At 40.2% G+C, this 26936-nt stretch overlaps 1 protein-coding gene across 5 annotated transcripts; it reads left to right on the top strand.

Annotated features, from left to right (window-relative positions):
* The first annotated feature begins 1043 nt into the window (after positions 1–1043).
* Positions 1044–26444, top strand: LOC123871609 (acylamino-acid-releasing enzyme-like). 5 transcript variants are annotated; one of them, XM_045915515.1, is made up of 15 exons: positions 1044–1171; positions 1729–1813; positions 2256–2467; positions 2823–2995; positions 3481–3623; positions 4238–4369; positions 4699–4831; positions 5368–5501; positions 18549–18759; positions 19256–19374; positions 19925–20069; positions 20470–20601; positions 21075–21372; positions 23612–23821; positions 24400–26443. In XM_045915515.1, the coding sequence occupies exons 2-15, from the start codon at positions 1784–1786 to the stop codon at positions 24500–24502; spliced, it is 2175 nt and encodes a 724-aa protein (XP_045771471.1). In that variant the 5' UTR covers positions 1044–1171; positions 1729–1783; the 3' UTR covers positions 24503–26443. The 5 variants fall into 5 exon arrangements, with proteins under 5 accessions (XP_045771471.1, XP_045771473.1, XP_045771470.1 ...); XM_045915517.1 differs by lacking the exon at positions 21075–21372 and adding an exon at positions 22081–22378 and having other exon boundaries at positions 1046–1166; positions 24400–26444; XM_045915514.1 differs by having other exon boundaries at positions 1046–1166.
* The last annotated feature ends 492 nt before the right edge of the window (positions 26445–26936 follow it).

Genomic DNA, 26936 nt, shown 5'->3' with positions numbered 1-26936 from the left:
AGTCATTAGATGTGATAGCCTAGTGGTTAGGAAGTCCATCTCCTAAATCGTAGGTCGGGGGTTCGATCCCAGGCACGCACGTCTAACTTTTCGTAGTTATGTGCGTTTAAATACCTAATTAAATATTACTTGCTTTAACGAGGAAGGAAAACATCGTGAAGAAACCTGCATGCCTGAGATTTCTCCATAATGTTCTCAAAGACTCGTGGTAGACTACTTAACTATGCCCTTGTGATTGTGAGAGAAGACCCGTGCTCTGTAGTGAGCCGGCGATGGGTTGATCATGATGATGATGAAGTCATTAGGTACTAAATACTTTATTAGATTTGAGAAAGTATTTGAGGATTGTTTTTTTTCTCTCTCGTCTGGCTTTACAAAAATTAGCTAATGTCAAGTTTGTAGTTATTTGTAACAAGTTAGTTAAACTATACAAGTATGGACCCCGTCTGTGCCGGCGCTCGCCGACATACGCACGGTACCCCCTTAGAGCGCTTTCCAGTCAGTTTTAACAAAAAAACACTCCAAAAAGGCAGAGCACGCCCGCCAGCCAAAGCCAACGCCAACACAGACGAAGTCCCGTCTTGAAGATTGTTTTTATTATTAAATATCAATTTACCGATAAAAAATAAAAACCGGTAAGTGTTATCTGTGGATATTTGATAATGACGGTTATATTTTTATGGTTGTTCGTCTGTGTCATTTTTGTATTTACCCACTGATATTACAAGTTCGCTGGACTTATTATTGTTGCTCTATTTAATATTTTTGAAGCAACTTGTCTAATGTGTAGCCCCGTTTTGGCGCTGATACGGCCGATAACTGCAGAAACATACATGGCACATAGTCACACTCACACACATCAATATAATCCTACTCTATGCACATATCCTCAAATAAAGAACATCAATCTGTGTGCACACCATTATGAACACCGCGTTTCCAAGGATCACCTTATCTAGCGTACTTGTTTATATGTCCATGTTCATATGACATCTGTGGATTTTCAGGATTTTCCGTTTCAATTTTCAATTTTCGCGAGTCACACAAAGAGTAGGCATACTCAGCTGTATTTTTGTTCTATGAATTTTACAAATATTAGGTATTCTTTGTTTAAATTTTCATGTTGCGGAGTACCTACTGAACGTGTAAAATTACGAAAGTGGCAGGCAAGGTATTTTGAATTAATTACCATTTTAATTACGATCATTTATTTTATGTGTTTAAAGTGATTATTACCCGGCTAACCCATAATAACAGACGTATCAGAGGCACTTTAAGACGTTAATGGGACTTTATGTTAACTCTTGTAATATTTTTAAAATAAGTGGTAAGTATTCGATTTTCTGCTATCGTCTTTAATGATATTATGTATTGTTTGCTCATTAAATCGATGTACATTGTACATACCTACATATCTACCCAAATGTTCTATGTAAGTATGATACTAATTACAAGTAGGTACTTACAAACTTTTAGTCTAATATCTTAGATTAACCTAAAATGTCTACCTAATATGTTTGGTACCTATACCTACTAGGTATGTGTTTCAAACTTTCAAATAAGAAGAAAATCATTGTGATTTGCAGAGTAGGTACTCACCATTGTTCTTCTTATTTGAAACCCAGTGTTATTTCTCAATATGTTTATTTTACTACCCTTATCAATTCTGCACCAACTATTGCCTTTACATTGCAGAACTGATAAACATAATCTTTGTGTAATTTGCAGGCGAGATAGGAAATAATTGTAACATCATTGAGCTCACATCTTGACACACTTCAAGATGGGCGACATTTGGAGAATGAATTCTCATGTAAGTGTGGTTTTTTAAAATGGTTTCATACTTGTAACAAGTATGAAAACATGGCACAAAAAGAGACTGTTAAGGAAAAACCGGTCAAGTGTGAATCAGACTTGCAAACGAAAAGTTCCTCACTTTTCCGCACCACTATGCAAGAAATAACACTTTTTATTTTTCTGATATCAGTGGATATAACCACAAATTCACGGTTTTTGGATTTTCCCCTTGTGCTATTTGACATAGCTAGCCAAATTCATGATTCTAGGTCAATGGGAACTACCTGTAGTGTACTTGGAAGTACAATACATGTTTTGATTCTCTTGATGGGTCTTGACATAGACTACAGACATACAGACAACAAAGCAATCCCATAAGGTTTCCCGTTTTCCTTTTTAGGTATGGATCCCTTAATAATAATGGCAAATAAAAAGCATCTTTATACAATTTTTTCCAGATGGAAGCAGTAGTAAGAGCCTATAAGACCCTAACGAAAATCCCCTCCATAGTGGGGGGGAGGTTGAACTGCAAGGGCAACAGGATAACGTCAAGATGGTCCATACGTAACCTGGACAAGGGGAAGAACACACAGTACCTCATAGATTACATACTGGATGAGAATCTGGGGGTGCTTGCGCAGAGTCAGTTTGGAGTTGATATCAGCCATGAGTGAGTGATGTAGCTTCATTACAATTTTTAATTCGAAACAATTCTTACAATTTTAATTCAAGTTCTGTTGTTGTAAATGTACTTCAAAAGTTACAAATTATGGAACAAACTTTGGTCTTCACTTTATTAGAGAAAATTTTGTAAGAAAATCCATACTAATATTATAAATGTGAAAATGTGTTGGCTAGCTTTTGATGGTCCACCCGTTTTGACGAAATTTGGTAGAGAGATAGATATGGATTACTTTTTGTCCCAGAAAATCAAAAAGTTCCCACATCTGAAAACTGGTGGTGGAAGGGTGCTCCATATCCTAACAGATTGAATTAGCTGGTGGTAAGGGAATAATTATTTTTAGATTATTGACAGCCATATCTCCTAAAGAGAACTTTAAGGCAGTGATCAGAGAGGAGAAAGAGGATAAGGACGGAGCAAAGAAGAAGTTCTTCCTGGAAGTGTGGTCCAGCACCAGCCTCAAACACTCCATTGACTTGACTGCACTGGACATACATGGCGATGTTTATACTGATTGTAAGAATGATAATTTTTTTTAAATTCTGATACAAGTTAGCCCTTGACAGTGAACTCACCTGGTGTTAAGTGATGATGTAGTCTAAGATGGAAGCAGGCTAATTTGGAAGGGATTTGGAACGTGGATTTGTTTATGATGATCAGCCCATTTGCAGTGTGAAAGAATTTTGAACTTTATCTACATAGCTAAAAGAACAGTATTGCTTGGAAAGCTCACGTGGCTGCCCGTGGTGTCGAGATGCCGCGAGCAGTCGCGTGCGGCCACTGGCAGCGATGTGAGCCTGCTGGCCGCTGCCGTTCCCGTGTGAATTGGCCCTAAGAATCATCATCACAATCAACCCATCGCCCGCTTACTCAGATCTCCTCTCTATATGAGAAGGATTTGACCATACTCCACCATGGAAGCCAATTGTAGACTGGGACTTCGCACACCTTTGAGAACACTATGGAGAACTTTCAGGCTTTGAACCTTGTGTTTATTCTAGCGGAATTCGGCAGCTTGGACTGGTCACCTGATGAATCTAAAGTTGTGTATGTCGCTGAGAAAAAAATTAAGAAATCCGAACCGTTCATTAAAAGGAAACCTGCAGAAGACAAAAATGTTGATCCTGACAAGAGGCCTGTACCGGTAAGATTATTGAAAGCTATTGTTATATTCTACACACAGGGTGGCAAAAGATAAGTGGCAGTTATTTTTACAGTAGAAACGTGATATTGTTGGTTAATAAAATGAAAGAAAGATAACACAATCATAAAATGTGTTTCGTTTGTTTCAAAATATTGATTAGTTTTACTCATGATCATCAACCCACCGCCGGATCGGGTTTGGCTATAATCCACGCTGGCCAAGTGAGGATTAACAGATGGACGGACAGCAGAAGCTTAGGAATAGGGTTCTGTTGGCATCCTTCGAGTTCGGAATCCACCCAACCACCAGAAAAACCAGACAAGTGGGAGTCGAACTCATACACAAGGAGTTCTGTACCATTGTATAAGAAATAACTTTTTTTTTTAAATTTTCATAGTGGCCATTTCGCAATTTTTATTCATTGTTATAGCGGCAATAGAAATACACATTCTGTGAAAATTTCAACTCTACCTACTCGTATTACGGTTCACGAGATAAAGCCCTCTGACAGACAGACAGACGGATGGACAGATAGACAACGGAGTCTTAGTAATACGGTCCCTTTTGCAACCTTCGGGTACGGAACCCTATGTGAAGAATTACTCATTTTTCAGGGACAAGAGCACATACACAGAGACGACTGGGGAGAACAGCTGACGGGGAAGATAGAAACAGTGGTGGTGGTGTGCAAACTAGCTGACGAAACGTTCACGGTCTATGACATGGTGCCTGGGTGCCCGGGACAGGTAGGTGACATGATTATATTTGTATTTTTCATGCTTGGACTCCAAGTCCCAACTCCTCAACCCTGATGACGCAGGATAAATCACTCTTTAACTATTGATATTTTAAGTACCAAGCAATGACTACTTACACTAAAAAACGTAAAATAAAATAGAAAATTAAAAAAACTGACTTCCAAGACCACTACAAAGTAAAAATTTTTTGCTTCTACATGTGAATGTACATATGAAATCGGGCGAGTAATTTTTTTTTTTACTTTCTAGTGCTTTTGGACGTCGGTTTTTGCCCCTTAAAAATGTCCATTAAGTTTTAATCCATACTTCTGTTCTAGGTACGATTTTCACCGAGCGGCGACAGTATAATAGGGATAACGTGGGAGGCTAAAATGTTAGGACGTTTAGGACTCATTTACTGTACTAATCGTCCATCGTTTGTGTTTTGCCTAACCCTGTCTGGAACATTCAGTAAGTTTCCAATAATTTATACCTTGATCGCATTTTTTAAAGTCAATGACATCAATTCAGTAACAGTTGTTTATGTTGCTAGTGCGTAAAGTAGACAGTTAATGTCATGGCGCAAATTTCATATTTTTTAATCATAATCATAATCATATTCTTTATTTGCTGAATACAGGTTAAAAATTTATTTATTCACTTGAAATATACTACTACTATAAAATATTTCTATAAATGACGGCGCTCTTTAAACAGCTGTTCTGTTGACCACAAAAATTTTACCGCACATGTGCGATAATAACATTTTACGCACGGTCTTTGTATGTTGCCAACTGTGCGCTATTTTTAGTGCTTTAAAAATAGCGCACACCTAAATCTACACTTAAATAACTCTAATCCATTTATGTGTAGCGCATTTCTTACTCTGTATAAAAATATACTGCGAGTAGGTACTTAAGTCACGGATAAGCATTACATGGGTTTAGGTCATATTATAATGAACTGCTTAAGTTACGCAAAATTATAAAAATATAATTGTATTCTAGTAACTCTGAGCAGTGGGAACAAAGCGGTCCGGTCTCCTCGCATCGCTCCGAACGGTGACTTGTTTTGGCTGCAGAGGGAAGCGCACGGACCGCATCACGCTTGCCATCAACTGGTCAGACTCGCTTCGGAGGACGTGAGCTACCATTTATATTCTTCTTTCTTTCTTCTCTCTGGGCTGATTTCCGCACTTAAACGTTTCTGTCTGTTGTGCGTGCGTTGCCCCTCCCCGCCGAACTCTTCACTTCAGCCATCCAAGCTCGCTCCATAAGCCCAAATTGCCGAGAGACCATTTATATTATACTCAAACTGAAACACAGTACATAGTTAGTGGGAATAGGCGGTCCATTCCTTTCGCGAACTTCGAATTGATAAACAACTGGACAATAGTGTATTCTAAGCAGTGATGTATTCATTCTAAGTTCCACTCGCATTGTACTGTGATGTAGCCTATCCATTTGAGCTATCATGGTCATGAACTGAATAAATAGAATTTGGTAGAAGGCCATAGGAATACAATCTAACAGAATGTTTGTTATTTTAAAATAACATCCATAGGTTACCCATATTATAGTCCAGGAGCCACCAATCCTGAAAGCTCCGTGATCACGGATTCTTATATTTTTAATAAAAAATAAAAGTTCACGTTTAGACGAACAAGATTTGCTTGGTCGGCGTGGATTTGATTTGCCGGAAATATTTTAATTAAATTTTTTATTATTAAAGGAGATCATTATTTTTGGGCCTTTTCTGAAAGTGCCGGCCAACGAAAAAAAATGGTACGGATCGTTAGAACTAGCCATTTGGAGTAATAGTTAATATGGCAGAAAAGTTGTAGGATTGTTCTGAACCAAGTTATACAATGTCGAAGATTCGTCATTTTCATACATTTTTTTGATTTCTAAAAGTGTTGGGAAACATAAAATAATGTTAGATATTGCTAGAACTAATGATTTGAAGCAATTGTCATTATGACGCGAAGGCTGTGGGGCCATTATATGTCGTGTTATACAAGTTATACAAAAAATGAATATACTTTGTATAATTAATTGTAACCGATTTTATGATTTTGTTACTGTTCTGATTGTTTTATACGAATTTGAATACACGTACAATTATTTTGACTCCCATGAAGTGCTGGATCAGCTGCAATGTGGACAAAATTCGTTTATACATACCTGGATTGTTTGCGGCCTTGTAATACTAGGTGATCTCATCCAGCCATCTCCCAAACTTCTGCCACTGGGAATTGGGATATCTCCGGCGAGCTCTGTGATGAATGCACCATTTGGTTATACGTACTGTTCACCATAATAACTACGGGCTTGCTTCAGTCGATAGCTGCCCAAAGCAACCTGCGTCAATTCTTCTGGAACGTGAATCTAGGAAAGTCATTGAACGGAGGATGTCGGCTTCCATATCCTGGAAATGAGCTCTTCTTCTATTATAATTACATATTGTTTGTGATAACAAGTTCTGCTGAACTGTTTTGCTCATTGACCAGTTCATGGATTTTGTCAAGGAAATCACGTCGGTAGTACACGTTATTGTCTATCAGAACATGATAGCTGTTTAGCGACGTTACCGCGATCCTGAAATAATCGATCACGTTACCTAATGCCCGGTCACTCTGATCAATCCTGAGCAAACGAAAATCTCTTTTAAAGCAATTGTTCATTACTTCCACAATCCAGCGGCAAATGGTAACAAGCTTAGATTTATTGGTTTGGTCAGTATTAGCTGGGTTTTGTTACTGGAATTTGTGCCACATAACCGCACACCTCAAGAAAGAAAGATTACCCCAAGATTGTTTATGGTATCTCTAAAACCATGGACTAAGATAAAAATCCAGTAAAAATGTTCTATATCATTTAAGGTATCATTTTAAATCTGGGCATTAGAAGTTGCTGCAGCGTGTAGATTATTGTTCCATCGCAACAAATATAAAGGCTTTTAGAGGTTTCGGAACTTGTGGTTAGGGTATGATTTTCACTGAAAAAAGAAAATAGTGCTTTTCTGAAGATATGTGTACATGCCTGTATCTGTCTGTACATGCTCTTTATAGATAGCCTTTCTTTCTTGAGGCATGTGGTTATGTGACACAAATGCTAGAAACAAAACATTTAAATGAAACCCAGCTAATTACTGACCAAATCAATAAATCTAAGCTTTTTACCATTTGCCGCTGGATGGTGGAAGTAATGAACAATTGCTTTAAAAGAGATTTTCGTTTGCTCAGGATTGATCAGAGTGACCGGGCATTAAGTAACGTGATCGATTATTTCAGGATCGCGGTAACGTCGCTAAACAGCTACCATGTTCTGATAGACAATAACGTGTACTACAGACGTGATTTCCTTGACAAAATCCATGAACTGATCAATGAGCAAAACAGTTCAGCAGAACTTGTTATCACAAACAATATGTAATTATAATAGAAGAAGAGCTCATTTCCAGGCCATGGAAGCCGACATCCTCCGTTCAATGACTTTCCTAGATTCACGTTCCAGAAGAATTGACGCAGGTTGCTTAGGGCAGCTATCGACTGAAGCAAGCCCGTAGTTACTATGGTGAACAGTACGTATAACCAAATGGTGCATTCATCACAGAGCTCGCCGGCGATATCCCAATTCCCAGTGGCAGAAGTTTGGGAGATGGCTGGATGAGATCACCTAGTATTACAAGGCCGCGTACAATCCAGGTATGTATAAACGAATTTTGTCCACATTGCAGCTGATCCAGCACTTCGTGGGAGTCAAAATAATTGTATGTGTATTCAAATTCGTATAAAACAATCAGAACAGTAACAAAATCATAAAATCGGTTACAATTAATTATACAAAGTATATTCATTTTTTGTATGACTTGTATAACACGACATATAATGGCCCCACAGCCTTCGTGTCATAATGACAATTGCTTCAAATCATTAGTTCTAGCAATATCTAACATTATTTTATGTTTCCCAGCACTTTTAGAAATCAAAAAAATGTATGAAAATGACGAATCTTCGACCTTGTATAACTTGGTTCAGAACAATCTTACAACTTTTCTGCCATATTAACTATTACTCCAAATGGCTAGTTCTAACGATCCGTACCATTTTTTTTCGTTGGCCGGCACTTTCAGAAAAGGCCCAAAAATGTATGGAGCTAGAATGATCTCCTTTTCCATAATTTTTTCCCGTCATCACGGATTTTGATCAAACTTATATAGAATTTTGTGAAATATTATATTTAACAAAAAAATATCCGGCCGACCAATGATTTTTAGCCGGAAAGGTCACGCTACCTATTTCAATGGTGTGATAAGGGGTAAAATTTATCCATTATCACGGAAACCTACAACCTCCTGTTAGAAAATGAAGAATATCAGAACATGTTCGAGCATTTGACAAATCCGGAAGACATAAATGATAAAGAAAAGACAGATTTAGTCCAAAGATTTACAAATGAAATGTATAACATAAAAAAATAATGATGTTAATGTTGCAAGATTCGAATTATTTTCAAAATTTTTTGCAAGTACAACCGACAAAGAAACATTTTACAAAGGTATGATAAATTTCAATTCAAATAATATCCCACCATACTGGAAAACTTTAACGCAAAAAATATTACGCACCATTTTTGTAAACGCAATGTGGCAAAATGCTACTGAACCTATTTGTACTTTATATGATCCAACAGAATGTGGATGGCAAGTAAATGAATCCAGTAAACTCGAACCATTGTGGTACATTGGCCCATCGGCACCGTTAAAGGTTGAGGAAATATTAAGTTGCCAACAGAATGAGGAAGCAAGCGAAGAATCAGAAGAAGAGAGAAATGATAATTTTGATGATAATGATGTAGATGATTATTGATTAATAAACTTGAATTGAACATATTTTTTGTATCAACCTTTATTTATTGTATAATCAACCCAAATAAAAAATTTCCTGTATTTCCTCTTTTCCATATTAATTTGTATAATAAATAGTTAAAAACTTAAGGCTATCCTTGCCAACGATCCCCCGTCGATTTCCTACGTATGATATTATTGTTCTTATCTCTATCTGCCCTGGTTCGTGCATTCTCGGTTCCTAGATCGGTACATTTGTGATAACCAAATTTCAAATTGCTGTGATTGGCTGAATTTACCATGTTCTTGCTGCGACAGTGAGTTTGAGCCACTAGCGGAACAATGTTAGCCGGTCAGAAATGATTGCAATTAGTCAACCTGTTTGACGTCCGTGTTCTGTTTTCGATTACAAAAAAGAAAAAATTGTTGTTGCAATCATCAATTTTAGCAAATAGTGAAAGAGAGTCGGCCAATCAGAGGTCACAACTACCGTCACACTTTCTGTCACACTATGGCAGTAGGCATACCGAGTAATGAAAACAATTTTTCATTCTGTCTAGGTCGAAGTAGGGTTGCCACCTGGCTCTTTTTGATTTACAGGCTACCACCATCAAAAATACGGGGTTTAGATTTGAAGAAAGAAATTTTGAAGTATTTGAAGAATATATATATAGGCGGTGTTTCTCTCTGAAATGCATGGAAAGCCTATTTAGATATTTCAGTTTATTTATAAGTTTTGTATTTTTTCTCTGTATGTTGCCGTATCTTGATTGGTGAACTGTGTTTGCAATGTGGTTTTAAATAAAAGATTTATTTATTTAAAGAGCTTTTAAAAACTCTTAGTGTTGTAAAGCAAAATGTTATACATTTCATGCATACAATCTTCTCATTTCAACTTAAAATTACATTTAATTTGTAATTCCACCTTCACAGTATCAATACTATGGCCGTAGCCAGGAATCGATTGCGGGAGAGGTTTTATTAGGGCCGGAACTGAATCCTGTCATGAGGAAAAAAACATTCGCTCAACTTTATGGGCTAATTACCTGGTTAGTGGAATTTCGCCTTTCAATTTGACAGTGAGATAAAATACAACAATAAAAAAGCGCGAGCGCAGTGAGCGTAAGTGTTTTTGGTTCAATACAGAAAAAATTAAAATGAAAGGGAAACGAGTGTAGCCATAGCAAGATTTTATTTTTAAAGCTTCCTATCCATACTAATATTACGAATACGACAGTATATCTATTTGCCTATCTATTTGTTACCCTTTCACGGCCCATCTTCTTTACCAAAATTTTGGTACTTACTATTCAGAGGTAACTTGCATCCCAGACATTTTTTTTAGGCGGCTTTTTAGCCCGGAAAATCCCCCACGGAATTTTTAAAAATCTAAATTCATGCAAACGAAATTGCGGGGTTTACACCAAGTAATAGAAATTCAAAGCGCGAGTGAAGTGAGCGCGAAATGTTTGATATATTTCCAAAAAAAATTGGTAAGCAAATGCAAGAAATAGTGTAAGTATTATTTTAGGCTTAGGTTTTTGACGGCTTCCCAGGCGCAGTCGCCATTTCGAAATTTCTGGTCTGGTGGGAGGCTTCGGTCATGGCTAGTATGGCCCTAACGGCCAAGAAATTAGACTGCATCATCACTTACCACTAGAAAAGATTAAAGTCACGGGCTAACTTGTATAAAAAAAGGCTTACATCCTCAAACCAAGCCCCGCCGCCTTGGCTACGACCATGATCAATATCGAGTGGGTTTCGGCTACGCATTGCCGCAAAAGGAAAATATTCTTTCTACTGGACATAACGTCAGTGTTTGATTTCGCCAGCCAGCTCCTGCTGAATTTGTAAAAAACCGGCCAAGTGCGAGTCAGACCCACGCACCGAGGGTTCCGTATTCGGGTATTTTTTCCGACATTTTACTCGAGAAATCAAAAACTGTTATGCATTAAAAAAATATGCATAAAAATAAATAAAAATCTGTTTTAGAATGAACAGGTAAAGCCCTTTCATATGATAACCCACTTGATATATGTAGTTATCTTACTTTGAAAATTGAAAATACTAATATTTGTTTATGAACACATGACAGACGGATAGAAGGACAAATGGACAGACGGACAGACGGAAAGACTGACAGACTGACAGACAACGAAGTGATCCTATAAGAGTTCTTTTTTGCTTTTGAGTTACGGAACCCTAAAAATATTTAGTTTTATTTGCCCCGTATTTTATTTTCATAATTACAGGTTTCTGTATCCTGAAATACGGGGTAACCAGTAAAATACGGGGCCTCTGGCAACCCTATTCGGAAAACACTGTCACATTCAAGTTAATGTCAAATATTTTGTTTTCAATTACAGAAAGCTGCATCAATCATTATTACAATATTTTCTTTGTTGTGATTGGCTGAATTTTTGAGTTTCAGCCAATAAACAGACTGTTTGCCAATTAAACGTCATAACAATATAAATGCCAGAAAGTTTAACCAAATAAAACAAACTTAATGAGAACCTAGTGAGAATGCAAACGGCACACAATTTATAATACATATTATGTTAGTCGTATATAATAGATATTATAGTAGTCGTTCACTTTGGTAATAGTCAGATTGTCATCAGTAAAATTGATATTGGTCGATGTATCGTAAATTATTGTTTCGGTGACAAATATTTTTATTATCTATTTATCTTTGAACAGAATGGAATAGAATGAAATGGAATGGAATACAATGATAAATTTTTATTCCTGTAAACTTTTAGGTAAACTTCAAAGTGTTTTTGGATGGTCAGAAAAATTTACCACTGGTTCGGAATGCCGTTCCTACGTTTTCTAGGGTTTCGTACCTCAAAATGAAAAACGGAACTCTTATAGGATCACTTTGTTGTCTATCTCTCTGTCTGTCGTGTGTGTCAAGAAAACCTCTAGGGTACTTCCCGTTGACTCAAAACCATGAAATTTGGCAGGTAACCTAACTGCGTAATTTTGGGTAGTTTTTTTAATCGATGAAGAAAGTTTGCGACATTGTTCAATAAAAAATTTGGATTCCAACTCCTCAACCCTGATGTTGCAGGGGACCTGACTACTAAAGCTAATGGGATTTAAAAAGTGTCGATTATTAATTGATATTGAAGGTATCTATACCAAGTAAACACTTTGTCGTTGACCTCAACCCTGATGCTGTAAGAAATTGCATTCCTAAATCCTGGTGATCCCTCGGGATTTGAAAAGGATCATCCGTTTAAATATTCTTACGTGATACAGAAACAAGTTGCATCCCGGGGACGGGCTATTACGGAGAGGCAACTTTTGTTCTGGGAAATGAAAGGATCGGGATTTTTAAAAACCTAAATCCACGCGAGCGAAGCTGCGGGCATTAGCTAGTTGTAAATATATTTAGAAGCTACTATAAGATAATAGATAAGGTACTTATTTCCTTATATTTTTACTGTATGGCAGCGCGCGGTTTTAAATTATAAATTGCACGTCCTGTCCTTTTCTGTAATACATTTTTTTCTCAATATCTACCGCTTTATCTCATAGCAAGAGTCTGTAAGACATAATACAGTGAAAATAGGCAAAATATACAATTTTTGCAGTTTCCACGTCAGTACCTGTCGAATTTTTCTAACAGTGTAAGCAGCAGAGCTGAGTTTACCATCAAGTGTTGATATGTGGGTGTTCCATAGAAGCTTTGCATCTAACATTATACCGAGAAACACGGGGTTCTCCTTTATTTTCAACATATGATTATTTATCAATGAATTTATGTCATTTAAGGTCCTGGTATTGGGCAGTGTGAATTCAACACACTTAGATTTCTTTGCATTTGGAAGTAAATTGTTAGCAATAAATCAGAGAGTGACCTGTGATATGGCATTACATATAGTATACATTGTCAAAAATTATAATATTAAAGCTGTGCGTATTGCGTGAGGAATAGGTTGCAAGAGAGTTGCAACTTGCAGGGTTTGATGCATGCGCTATTGCCAGCAAACATGAGACATATTTTTATCTACAGGCAACGTCTGAGTAGGTAACGCATACGTCTAACGCAAGTTGAAATGTACCAGTGTATTTAGTTAGACCTATCGACAAGTTTGGAGTTGGGTGCAGTCTAAATGTGGCCCGTGTGTTTAGACTGTCAGTTTCTGTCAGTTTCACGTGTCGTCCCCCGCACTTCACCACCCCGCTTGCACAAATCGAGACAGCACGAAATTTTCAAGATTTCTGGGTGTAATTTCTGGTTTTCGTAGTTCCCACATAATTATAACAATATAAAATATATAACGATAATTTTTTTACTACATAATATTCATTAAATTTTCTAGGTCTGTGGTTTTTCCAAATTTCATTAAATTGCTTCGTTGTCTAGAAAAACGAGCACAAAGTTGGGCCTTTTTTTAAAGAAAAATACAAATCTTTGAGCCCCTGTAATTTTAAAACTACATATTTTTAGAAAAATCTAAAACACCACAGACACAGATATTAGTTTCTAGACTATGTCTGCAAAATTTCATGGACTTTGGTTGCTTAATATTCAAATGAAATGGGAACTACGATTGTATGGAGTAAGTGACGGAGACAGCCCTGTTAAGGAAGAGACCGAGGTAGAAGAAAGACTCTAAAAGAAATGTCATCAAGTAAGTAAAATCTATAACAGTATGATCCTCACTCACACAATAAAATTTGGTATGCGCGATGTAGGTTACACACATTCTTATTTAAAAATAAAAGTTTGAAAAAAAGAAAAAAATCATCACTCAATATAATATACGTCAAGACTGTTTTGTTATCATTGTTTATTTATGTTGTGAGAAAAATTAAAACTAAATTTTACGAAGGAACTCGTGTCGTTTAATTACTTTATCACCAACGCACCGAGGATTCCTTTACTGGTGACCTCTATATACGAACATGAGTAAGGTCGTACGAGGCACGTCGGTAGCATCGCCGCCCGGCGATAGCGACGGGAACGAGTCGACAAATCACAACAACGTTTTTAAAGTTGGAGTACGGGTCCCTAGCTCACTCATCAGTGACCTCACTAAGGGAATAGCTGAGCTACGGAAGCAGGTTCAACAAATGGCGACGCAGAGGAACAGCAGATCACGTTCTCGCACATCCCAAGGCAAGCGTGATTCCTCAAGGCAACGAACACAATCCAACTACAAGAAGTTTCCGCTGTGTTGGTATCATAGCAAGTATGGAGATAAAGCCCGCACATGCGTTCGCCCCTGTGACTTCAAGCCGGAAAACTCGATGGGCGGTCGGTAACGGCGACAAACGATCGTCCTTCATCAACTACTGGTCGCCTGTTCGTCACTGATCGATCGTCGAAGACGCAATTTCTGATCGACACCGGTAGCGATCTGTGTGTTTTCCCCCGATCTTCGCTACGTGACCGTCGTACTCGGACTGAATATACTTTGAGTGCAGCTAACGGTTCTGTGATAGCTACTTACGGTTTTGTGAATTTAGCTTTAGATTTCGGACTTCGTAGGACTTTTGTGTGGCGTTTCGTTGTAGCAGATGTTACAAAACCAATAATAGGCGTAGATTTTTTAAATTATTACAACCTTGTCGTAGATTGTCGCAACAAGCGTTTAATAGATAATCTCACTTCTATAGCAACTACGGCTACATTGGCTAACTGTAAGAATATATCTACTTCTGATATGCTTGTAACCAGTGTGAAGGTTCCGACCGGCGGCAACAGCAGATATCACAACATTTTATCTGAATTTCCGGATATCACTCGCCCCGCCGGTACACCAGGTATAGTGAAACACACCACACAACACCATATCCGCACTACACCAGGACCCCCAGTGTCGTGTTCACCCCGAAGGCTGGCTCCAGATAAACTGAAAATCGCCAGACAGGAGTTTGACGCGATGCTGGCTAATGGCACCGCTCGTCCTTCTGACAGTCCGTGGTCATCACCTCTCCACCTTGCAACCAAAAAAGATAATGGCTGGCGTCCTTGTGGTGATTACAGGTTACTCAACGCAAGGACGATACCAGACAAATACCCAATACGTCACATACATGACTTTTCCCACAGCTTAACTGGTTGTAAGTACTTTTCAGTTATAGATTTGGTCAAGGCTTATAACCAAATCCCTGTTGCTGAGGAAGACATTCCGAAGACTGCCATTACAACTCCCTTCGGATTATACGAATTTCCTTTTATGACGTTCGGATTGCGGAACGCAGGGCAGACTTTTCAGAGATTCGTGGATGAGCTGACACGTGGATTTGACTTTTGCTACACATACCTCGATGACTTTTTGGTATTTTCCAGGACTCAGGAACAGCACGAAGAACATTTGCGCCAACTCTTCACACGTATGCAAGAATACGGCGTACTCGTGAACACGGCCAAATGCGTCTTTGGTGCACCTGAAGTAACATTCCTGGGTTACCAAATTTCTGAACAAGGTACGAAACCCTTAGATAGCAAAGTCAAGGCTATCGCGGATATCCCTGCTCCCAAAACCGTCAGAGAGCTGAGGCGATTCTTGGGCATGATAAATTTTTACAGACGATTTTTGCCCAACGCTGCCCAAATCCAGGCCCCTCTGAACGCTCTGCTAACCGGATCTGTAAAAGCTTCCCATCCGGTCGTTATAGAAGGAAGATCACTGCAAGCTTTCGAGAACTGCAAGAAAAGTCTGTGCAATGCAGCCCTACTAGCGCATCCTCATCCCGATGCTAAGCTAGGTCTCGTCACGGACGCTTCAGACAAAGCCATCGCAGCAGCTCTACAACAATACGTGGATGGAGCTTGGCAGCCCCTAGCATTCTTCTCGCGTAAGTTGAGCCCATCACAGGTAAAATACTCGCCGTACGATCGTGAGCTCCTTGCAATATACGAAGGAATTAAGTACTTTCGTCACATGCTAGAGGCCAACCACTTCACTGTCTATACTGATCACAAACCGCTATGTTACGCTTTCCATGAGCGGAAAAGTAACTGTTCGCCACGGCAGTATAGACACTTGGACTTCATCTCACAGTTTACGACGGACATCCAACATATCGCGGGCAAAGACAATGTCGTGGCCGACACTCTTTCCCGCATATACGAACTACAAATGCCAGTCGATCTAGAAGTCCTTGCCAAGTCTCAAACAACAGACTCCGAGCTTGCAAACTACCTTAAAGGTGAAACATCTCTTCGCCTCACCAAAATGACAATCCCTGGCAGTCGTACCGAATTGTACTGCGACGTCAGTACCCCGACTCCCAGACCTTTCGTCCCCGAGAGCTGTCGTAGGCAAATCTTCAACTGCCTCCACTCCCTTAGCCATCCTGGTCCTAACGCTACAGCTAAGCTCGTTGCACAACGTTTTGTTTGGCCTCTCATGCGCAAAAACTGCCGTGAATGGGCTAAGGCATGTTTGGACTGTCAGCGCACTAAGGTAAGCCGACACGTGTCGTCACCTTTGGGTACGCTTCCTTTACCTTCAGCGCGATTCAAACATGTCCACATAGACCTGGTCGGCCCACTACCATATTCGCACGGTTTTCGGTATTGCTTGACAGCCGTCGATCGCTTCACGCGATGGCCGGAAGCTGTCCCAATCACCGACATAACCGCCGAGACGGTTGCCAAAGCCTTTGTTTCCTGTTGGGTGTCGCGCTACGGAAGTCCAGTGGATGTCATAACGGATCGGGGAATGCAGTTTCAATCGGCACTTTTCCAGCAGTTGGCCAAATCCATTGGATTTCAGCACCGAAGCACAACCGCTTACCACCCACAGTGCAACGGTTTAGTCGAGCGCTTTCATCGACAGCTGAAAGCAGCTATAACTTGTCACGCCGACGAGAATTGGACCGAGTCTCTACCACTTGTACTTCTTGGCATAAGAAGCGCAATCAAAGAGGACCTTAATGCCTCATCAGCCGAGCTGGTGTACGGTGAGCCACTGCGCTTACCTGGCGAATTTTTTGGCCAAAATATCGCAAGCTACACCACCGACATCACTGACTTCTCAGCTCGCTTGAGATCCTTTGCCGAGAAATTACAACCAGTACCAACTCAGCACCACTCTAAACCTAAAACCTTCGTATTTAAAGAGCTGAGCACCTGCAGCCACGTATTCCTTAGGGAAGACACGCTACATGGTGCCTTGCAGCCAGCTTATACAGGGCCATACGAGGTTTTAAAGAGAGGCGCTAAAACCTTTAGATTAAAAGTTAAGGGCCGAGACGTGACTGTATCAATTGACCGACTTAAACCAGCCTACATATTGTCCGACGATACTCTCTTACCCAAACCACCTAATCCTCCCCAACCTAAACCTCCAGATGTTCCCCAGCAACAAGCTGGAGATAATATCGGATTGCGAACCACGCGTTCCGGTAGACGAGTACGATTTCCGGATTATTATCGTCCGTAGACACGGCCTCTGGAGGGGAGTGATGTAGGTTACACACATTCTTATTTAAAAATAAAAGTTTGAAAAAAAGAAAAAAATCATCACTCAATATAATATACGTCAAGACTGTTTTGTTATCATTGTTTATTTATGTTGTGAGAAAAATTAAAACTAAATTTTACGAAGGAACTCGTGTCGTTTAATTACTTTATCACCAACGCACCGAGGATTCCTTTACGCGATACTTTCGGCAGTTTGTGAGCACGCATACCAAGATAATTATAAATTTTACATTCAAACGCATGAATTAAAAAAAAAAAAAAAGGTTTCCGTGATAATAGATAAATTTTACCCCTTATCACACCATTGAAATAGGTATGCGTGACCTTTCCGGCTAAAAATCATTGGTCGGCCGGATATTTTTTTGTTAAATATAATAATTAATTAAGTTAATTTCACAAAATTCTATATAAGTTTGATCAAAATCCGTGATGACGGGAAAAAATTATGGAAAATTTAATAATAAAAAATTTAATTAAAATATTTCCGGCAAATCAAATCCACGCCGACCAAGCAAATCTTGTTCGTCTAAACGTGAACTTTTATTTTTTATTAAAAATATTAGAATCCGTGATCACGGAGCTTTCAGGATTGGTGGCTCCTCGCCTATTATAAATGCGAAAGTGTGTTTTTGTCCTTCAACCACGTCGCAACGGAGCAACGGATCAATATAAATTTTTGCATGGGCACAGTTAAAGACCCGGACAGTAATAGACTTCTTTTGATCCCGGAAAATCAAGGAGTTCCCACAAGATTTTTAAAAACCTAATTCCATGCGGACGAAGTCGCGGGCATCAGGCAGTGTAGTAATATTTTATAACTGCGAAGTAAGCAGCTTGATGTTCTTACTTTAAAATACTTGTTTACTTATATGTTAAATATTATTTCAGTTAAAAAACCTACTAGGGTCAGAAGACGGCGTCGATCATAAAGTGTCAGTAGTAATAGACATAGTGAAGACAGAACAGGAAATAAGCAATGGTGTATTCTACGGTATCTACTGTCAGAGCTTACCGGCCAAGTGTTTTAGTGCTGACAGCAAACGGCTAGTATTCAGCACTCAACAGCAGACAGAGATTAGAAGCTATGTTGTTGATATTGGTAAGCTATATCTATAGTATATCTATATTCTACACAGTGGTGTACTCTAAGCAGTAGTGCAGCCTAAGCAGTGATGTATTCTTAGCAGTATTGTATTCTAAGTGCTGATGTATTTACTCTAAGTGATAAGCAATAACCGGGCAAAAACTGGGCACTAGCGTATTCTTAGTAGTTGTTGTATTCTAAGCAATGAAGCATAAAATCAAAGTATAAAATCAAACTAATATTATAAAGGCGAAAGTTTGTATGTGTGTGTGTGTATGTTTGTTACTTATTCACGCAAAAACTATTGGGCGGATTTGGCTGAAATTTGGAATCGAGATAGATTATACCGTGGATTAACACATAGGCTACTTTTTATCCCGGAAAGCAAAGAGTTCCCACGGGATTTTGAAAAACCTAAATCCACGCAGATGAAGGTGCAGGTATCAGCTAGTAAAATAGTAAAAATATTAAAAAAAATATATTTTTTAGAATTTTGTTGGTTAATTTTTAGAGAGTGGCAGGATAGTGGACATATCCAACAACAAGAAAAGTTCGGGATCGACAACTGTTTTGAGCGTACAGGCTGATGTCATCCTCGCTACCTTCTCTAGCATGACGACGCCTGGACAGGTGAATATTATTCATGCTAATAGTTATTTGTATCATTGTGAGACTTAAACTCTTACATTACTAACGTTTATCCGTACTTAAGTAGTCCATTTTTAGACTTTAAAAAAATGTACTGGATTTTATCACGCCGTGCAGTAATGGATTTCTTAAGCCACTCGTATTATAATGTACTATTATGTTGCAAGTGCTCTAAGTGGCGAATTATGCTTGAAAAATAGTGACGAAAGTGTAATTTTTAATGTACACGTATATGGTACCTATAATATTTTTCAATATAAAATTATTTGCTAATGAAAATAATAAAATATGATCAACAGTAACACTGCTACCGTGGCATATTTATAGAGGATTTTTTGGAGTAACAGTAGTATGTTGTCTATGAAACACTAGATTCATGGTACTTTAAAATACTTCTATAAAAGATCGACTTGAACAGCTGTTCTGTTTAGTGGCCATATACCTTCTTAGTATTTTAAATAGAGATATTATGCACTTGTGCGATAGTAAAACAGATCAACGAAGACGTTGACTTTTTGATTATGTTTTTCAGTTATTCGTAGCAAGACTGCCTAGCGTTGATAATGAAAGTACAATCGAATGGGTGCGAGTTAGCTCGCCCAGTGAAGTGCCGAGTTCAGTGGCCAACGCCAAACTGCAGTACATGGCTTTGAAACAAGACACGCAGGATAGCGTATGTACGTATCATGAAATTCAAATTCAAAATTATTTTTTTTTTCATTTGATTAGGTATTGCACTCACTCACTAAGCACCCACTTACTCACCACACTCACTCCCCACACACTAACTCACCCACTCATTCACTCAGTCATGACAGATGGAGTCAAAATAAGTTAACTTAATCTATACATATAAAAAAGCTTGTCCCGACTGACTATTAACGCACAGCCTAAAATGCTGGGGTTGGAAACTTTAAATTTTGACAGTAGGTAACTTCCTTTCATAACGTAGACTAGGCACTCACTAAGAAAGGAGACTTTTTGGGAATTCCGTCCTTTCACTGACTAACACAAATTCTTCTCGAGCGAAGCCGGGGGAGGTCAGCTAGTTAATGCATATTATGATATTTTTTTCAGCATCATTTACGGCGATATACTTCGGTCCAGACGAAGGGAAGGTGTACCCTCTGGTGGTGTGGCCACACGGCGGACCGCATTCTGCTTTTTCCAATTCTTACTCCTTAGAGGCTGCCTTCTTCAATATGATTGGTGAGTAAGAACCTAATTTGAACTCTATTCGAATAAGTATTAAGTTAAATTATTATTCGTAATGTCACGAAATGTCATGTAGCAAGTTGAAATAAATAGTTGGTACAACTATTTATTACGGTAATATTTTTGTCGCCGAAATATGAAATGTATTAATTGAAAAGCTTGTTTTGTTTCCTTTATGTAAATCGATTTAATTGCAATATTGTTTTTATTATAATGTTGTTTTTACTAATGTTAAGTGTCCATTATATATTTTTTTAATATTATGAAAAGAGATCCAAGTCATGATTGAAGCCTTAATATTTTGTCTAAACGAGTGTTTGTTGATTAACCATATCCTCACAAGATCCTTTGGTTAACCTTTTAATATGAAAATATTTACTAACTCCTAACCCACAACCCCTTTTGCTACGATAGGCGAGGCCTTTGGTTATCTACGGGGCATAAACGAGCAACCTTTACGATTCCAGGATTCGCATGCCTCATGATTAACTACCGAGGTTCCTCAGGAACGGGCGACTCCTCAATATTCTACCTCCCCAGTCGCGTCGGTACCGCTGACGTAGACGACTGTAGACTCGCCACTCAGAAAGCTTTAGACCAGTTCCCCATAGATGATAAGAGACTCCTTCTATACGGGGGTTCTCATGGAGGGTTCTTGGTGTGCCACTTGAGTGGAGTGTACCCTGAGATGTACAGCGTGACGGTAGCGAGGAACCCTGTCATAGACTTGGCTTCTATGTCAAACACAAGTGATATTGCTGATTGGTGAGTTTTGTTTGCCTGAATGTAGTTTTGCATTTTTCTTTTGCTTGGTTGTCCTTGCATTGTTTGCATGCTTTTTTCGGATGCATCATTTCTGTTATCGTTCGTATATAGTGTAAATGTTTCACAGCTTACTGCATTCACTACAGTTTGTTTAGGGATATATGTCTTGCTCAGGCTATGTAATTTTTTGATCATTCAATTAAGGGGGCGGGACTTTGCCAAAGAGTCGCAAGGTTCTCAAAATCTTTTTAATCTAGCAGGTTAACAGCTATCAGTTGTACCTACCTGCCCTTTCATAAGGGCGGTTACGCACTCATCTGATCCGAATCCGTGAAAATACGTTCTGAAGTAGTCATAGAACTATTTGTATGGTACCTTACGCAGTAGCTCCGACTTCTGCCATTCAATTTCTCTCTGTTATCCGTGAGAATATGTGGGATTCAAATCTGACTATGACGTAGATACGTCAAAGATGTCCACTGATAGCTTGGATTTGGACCAAAGATCGGATTAGTGCGTAAGCAATGTCCAAGTTCGGTCCGAGTTTTTATATCCTTATTTTCACGAACGGATTTCAGATGGGATGCGTGCTCAACTACTCTCATTTAAATTCAATTATTTCGAGTACCTATTATAGATAAATTTATAATGGACACTTAGCGTTCCTCTGAAAAATATACCATTAATGCTCCTGAAAATGTCCTTCAGGATTTGCCTCAGCCCGTATAAATTACCGAGGCTCAACTGGCAACGGGGACGCGAACGTAAGATGTCTCATGGGTAACATAGGAAATTATGACGTGAACGATTGCCTTCTCACTCTAAACACTCTGAAAGAGCAGGATAGAGTATTGGAAGACCATTGCCTTTTGTATGGCGGGAGTTTTGGAGGTTATACTACCGCTCATTTGGCGGGGAAATATAATGGACTGTTTCGAGCCATGGTTATGAGGAATCCTCTTATAGATTTAGTTAGTAAATCTAATTATGCTGATAATCCAGATGGGTAAGTTGATTGTTTTGCGTCTGAATTCGCAATTTGAAAGCGTGTACATTGGTGTCGATTCTAATGTTTTTCTATAAACTAAATTTAGAGTATCTGCATCTTTTTCTTTTTAATATTGCTAAACAAAGACGGAAAATGAATTTTAAAATTACTTTTAGTGCAATTTATTTTAAACGATAGGATAGGGATAGGATTTATAGGGTCACGACTGGACAGTTCTAAATTAAATTAGATCTGTCTGTCCTTTTCTTATTACATAAGTAAGAAAAAGATGCGAATACTCTAAAATTTAGTTGCGTTCAGAATAAGTATCAATGTCTCTATAGACATGAAGGTGAAGGTGATGGGGTTTTGGGAAAAACTGAATTTTGTGGGCATTTCGTGGGATAAAGGAGGATGTTGGCTTTTGTAAATAACTACAAAAGATTTTGCATTTGAATTGCATGCATGGCTTGTGGAAATATTTTTGCCTAACTTTTGCATAATTCTGGGATAATGCCTCGGTAATGCACAGTAATAGTAATAATCAGACTAGCTGATGCCCGTGACTTCGTGCGCGTGAATTTAGGTAAAAAAAAAATCTGTGGAAACTCTTTGATTTTCTGGGATGAATGTAGCCTGTGCCATCTCCATGTCCCATATCTCCATGTCCATTTTCAGGTCTTCTATTTCCATGCAAGAAAATCACGTCAATCCGTTGCTCAAGTTGAAAACACACTTTCGCATTATATAATATGGGTAGTGATTTGGCACATACCTTATGAAAATCTACTTATTTTGTTGGTTATCTTTTCTAAAATTTGGAGCCAGTAACATGACTATTTTTAATTTTTTAAAATTCAAATACAAGTTAGCCCTTGACTGCAATCTCACCTGGTGGTAAGTGATGATGCCGTCTAAGATGGAAGCGGGCTAACTTGGAAGGGGTATGGCAGTTTTTATTAAACCCATACCCCTTTGGTTTCTACACGGCATCGTAACTTAACGCTAAATCGCTTGGCGGTAGGGTACACGGCCGAAGCCTCCCATCACACCAAGACCATAGAAAATTTTGAAATTATAAAATTCCAAATGTCCCCTACCGAGAATCGAACCGAAGACCTCCCGCTAAAAATACCACTGCTACACGGAAGGTCGTCGATTTATTTCATCACAAAAAACAGCCGAATTTTAACATTTTCTGTGATGGAATTAAGGTTAATAAGTTGGCAGTGTGCAACATCTCGTTTGTAGGTGCGCCGTAGAAGCCGGCTGGCCTTACACAGAAGAAGGTCCTTTAGACGAAGACCAGCTGTTGACATTGCGAAGAGTTTCACCCATCACCCACGTCCAGAATGTTCTGATCCCCACAGCACTGATGTTGGGCTCGAAGGACAAACGCGTCCCTCACTACCAGGGCTTGGAGTACGCGAGGAGGTTGAAGGCCAACGGGGTTAAAGTAGCGTAAGTGTTTTCCAGAATGTTCTGATCTCCATAGTTCTGCTACTGGGCTCGAAAGATAAGTGCATTCTTCACTACCAGGCTTGGAGTATGCGAGGAGGTTGAACGACAACGGAGTTAAAGTGTTTTCCAGAATTATCTGATCTCCACCAAATTGATGCTCGGGGCGAAGGATAAGCGTTTTTAGGGTTCCATACCTCAAAAGGAAAATGAAACCCTTATTGGATCACTTTGTCGTCGTCTGTCTGTCCGTCTGTCGTGTCTGTCAAGAAATCCTGTAGGGTTCTACCCGTTGACCTAGAATCATTAAATTTGACAGATAGGTAGGTCTTATAGCACAAGTAAAGGAATAAATCCGAAAACCGTGAATTTGTGGTTATATAACATATAAAAAAAATTGAAACGTGTTCACGAAAAATTTAATTCACTAAATCCCATATAGATGGCGCCGACCGTTATTAACTTGCAGTGTTCTAAATAAAGGTGTTAGGTATACGATGGTGCGGAACCCTTCGTGTACGAGTCTGACTCGCACTTGACCGGTTTTTTCTATTGGCTTAAAAATAGTTTCTCCCAACCAGCGTATACATGTACGAAGACAACCACGCGCTGAGCAGCCTGCCCGTGGAGATGGACAACCTGCTGAACGCGGCGGACTGGCTCATCACGCACATCAAGCCCTAGCGCTGCAAGGAGCAGTGGGGCGCCTACTTGCGAGAGTTCGCGCTGCACCTGCTGCAAGAATCCGTCTCCGATTGATGATAGTTATAGTCATATTGGTTGCTGCAACCAGCGTATACATGTACGAAGACAACCACGCGCTGAGCAGCCTGCCCGTGGAGATGGACAACCTGCTGAACGCGGCGGACTGGCTCATCACGCACATCAAGCCCTAGCGCTGCAAGGAGCAGTGGGGCGCCTACTTGCGAGAGTTCGCGCTGCACCTGCTGCAAGAATCCGTCTCCGATTGATGATAGTTATAGTCATATTGGTTGCTGCAACCAGCGTATACATGTACGAAGACAACCACGCGCTGAGCAGCCTGCCCGTGGAGATGGACAACCTGCTGAACGCGGCGGACTGGCTCATCACGCACATCAAGCCCTAGCGCTGCAAGGAGCAGTGGGGCGCCTACTTGCGAGAGTTCGCGCTGCACCTGCTGCAAGAATCCGTCTCCGATTGATGATAGTTATAGTCATATTGGTTGCTGCAACCAGCGTATACATGTACGAAGACAACCACGCGCTGAGCAGCCTGCCCGTGGAGATGGACAACCTGCTGAACGCGGCGGACTGGCTCATCACGCACATCAAGCCCTAGCGCTGCAAGGAGCAGTGGGGCGCCTACTTGCGAGAGTTCGCGCTGCACCTGCTGCAAGAATCCGTCTCCGATTGATGATAGTTATAGTCATATTGGTTGCTGCAACCAGCGTATACATGTACGAAGACAACCACGCGCTGAGCAGCCTGCCCGTGGAGATGGACAACCTGCTGAACGCGGCGGACTGGCTCATCACGCACATCAAGCCCTAGCGCTGCAAGGAGCAGTGGGGCGCCTACTTGCGAGAGTTCGCGCTGCACCTGCTGCAAGAATCCGTCTCCGATTGATGATAGTTATAGTCATATTGGTTGCTGCAACCAGCGTATACATGTACGAAGACAACCACGCGCTGAGCAGCCTGCCCGTGGAGATGGACAACCTGCTGAACGCGGCGGACTGGCTCATCACGCACATCAAGCCCTAGCGCTGCAAGGAGCAGTGGGGCGCCTACTTGCGAGAGTTCGCGCTGCACCTGCTGCAAGAATCCGTCTCCGATTGATGATAGTTATAGTCATATTGGTTGCTGCAACCAGCGTATACATGTACGAAGACAACCACGCGCTGAGCAGCCTGCCCGTGGAGATGGACAACCTGCTGAACGCGGCGGACTGGCTCATCACGCACATCAAGCCCTAGCGCTGCAAGGAGCAGTGGGGCGCCTACTTGCGAGAGTTCGCGCTGCACCTGCTGCAAGAATCCGTCTCCGATTGATGATAGTTATAGTCATATTGGTTGCTGCAACCAGCGTATACATGTACGAAGACAACCACGCGCTGAGCAGCCTGCCCGTGGAGATGGACAACCTGCTGAACGCGGCGGACTGGCTCATCACGCACATCAAGCCCTAGCGCTGCAAGGAGCAGTGGGGCGCCTACTTGCGAGAGTTCGCGCTGCACCTGCTGCAAGAATCCGTCTCCGATTGATGATAGTTATAGTCATATTGGTTGCTGCAACCAGCGTATACATGTACGAAGACAACCACGCGCTGAGCAGCCTGCCCGTGGAGATGGACAACCTGCTGAACGCGGCGGACTGGCTCATCACGCACATCAAGCCCTAGCGCTGCAAGGAGCAGTGGGGCGCCTACTTGCGAGAGTTCGCGCTGCACCTGCTGCAAGAATCCGTCTCCGATTGACGATACTTATACACATATTGGTTTTTTTGTTTTTTAAAGAATATTAGCCATGCTGATCATGAGTAATAGTCCCCTTTCCCCTCCAATTAAGCGTAAAGCTTGTGCTAGGACGGGTAAATGGGCTATGACTTTTAGGGATTGGTTAGGGCCGGCGCACATATGGCGGAGCGCAGCGCAGAGCATGCCCGCGAAGTTTTCTAATCGCGTGAAACATTACGGAAATTCCTACCAGAGAATGCGCGAGTATCCGCACGGATGCACAATTGATTTTAGATATTATTTCAATGAGGACAATGTCGATAATATTTTGACTGTGAAAAATGCTCTGCGCTGCGCTCCGCCATGTGCGCCGGCCCTTAGGCTAATTCACGGTCCAGCGCGTTGCGGCTGCGGATACAGGAAGTCTAAGCAACTTATACCGGCTGCACTAGTAAGGCCAGCTAAAATAAGATGTAACCGCCCTTCGGCTTCTTTTAGCCAAAACATATGGTTGTAAAATTAGTAGCGTAAAAGGGTTGTATTATTAGCGTAAATTCTAACTTTGAGAACTTTAAAAAAAAAAAATTATGTAGGTAAAAGTTTGTAAGAATGTAAATCGCTTACATGATGCCTACGACTTCGTCTGCGGGGATCGAGGTTTTAAAAATCCCATGGGAACTTGAA

Source organism: Maniola jurtina, chromosome 14 (genome assembly GCF_905333055.1).
Source record: "Maniola jurtina chromosome 14, ilManJurt1.1, whole genome shotgun sequence".
In the NCBI taxonomy this organism is placed as follows: domain Eukaryota; kingdom Metazoa; phylum Arthropoda; class Insecta; order Lepidoptera; family Nymphalidae; genus Maniola; species Maniola jurtina.
This window is presented reverse-complemented; position numbering and strand designations above follow the sequence as displayed.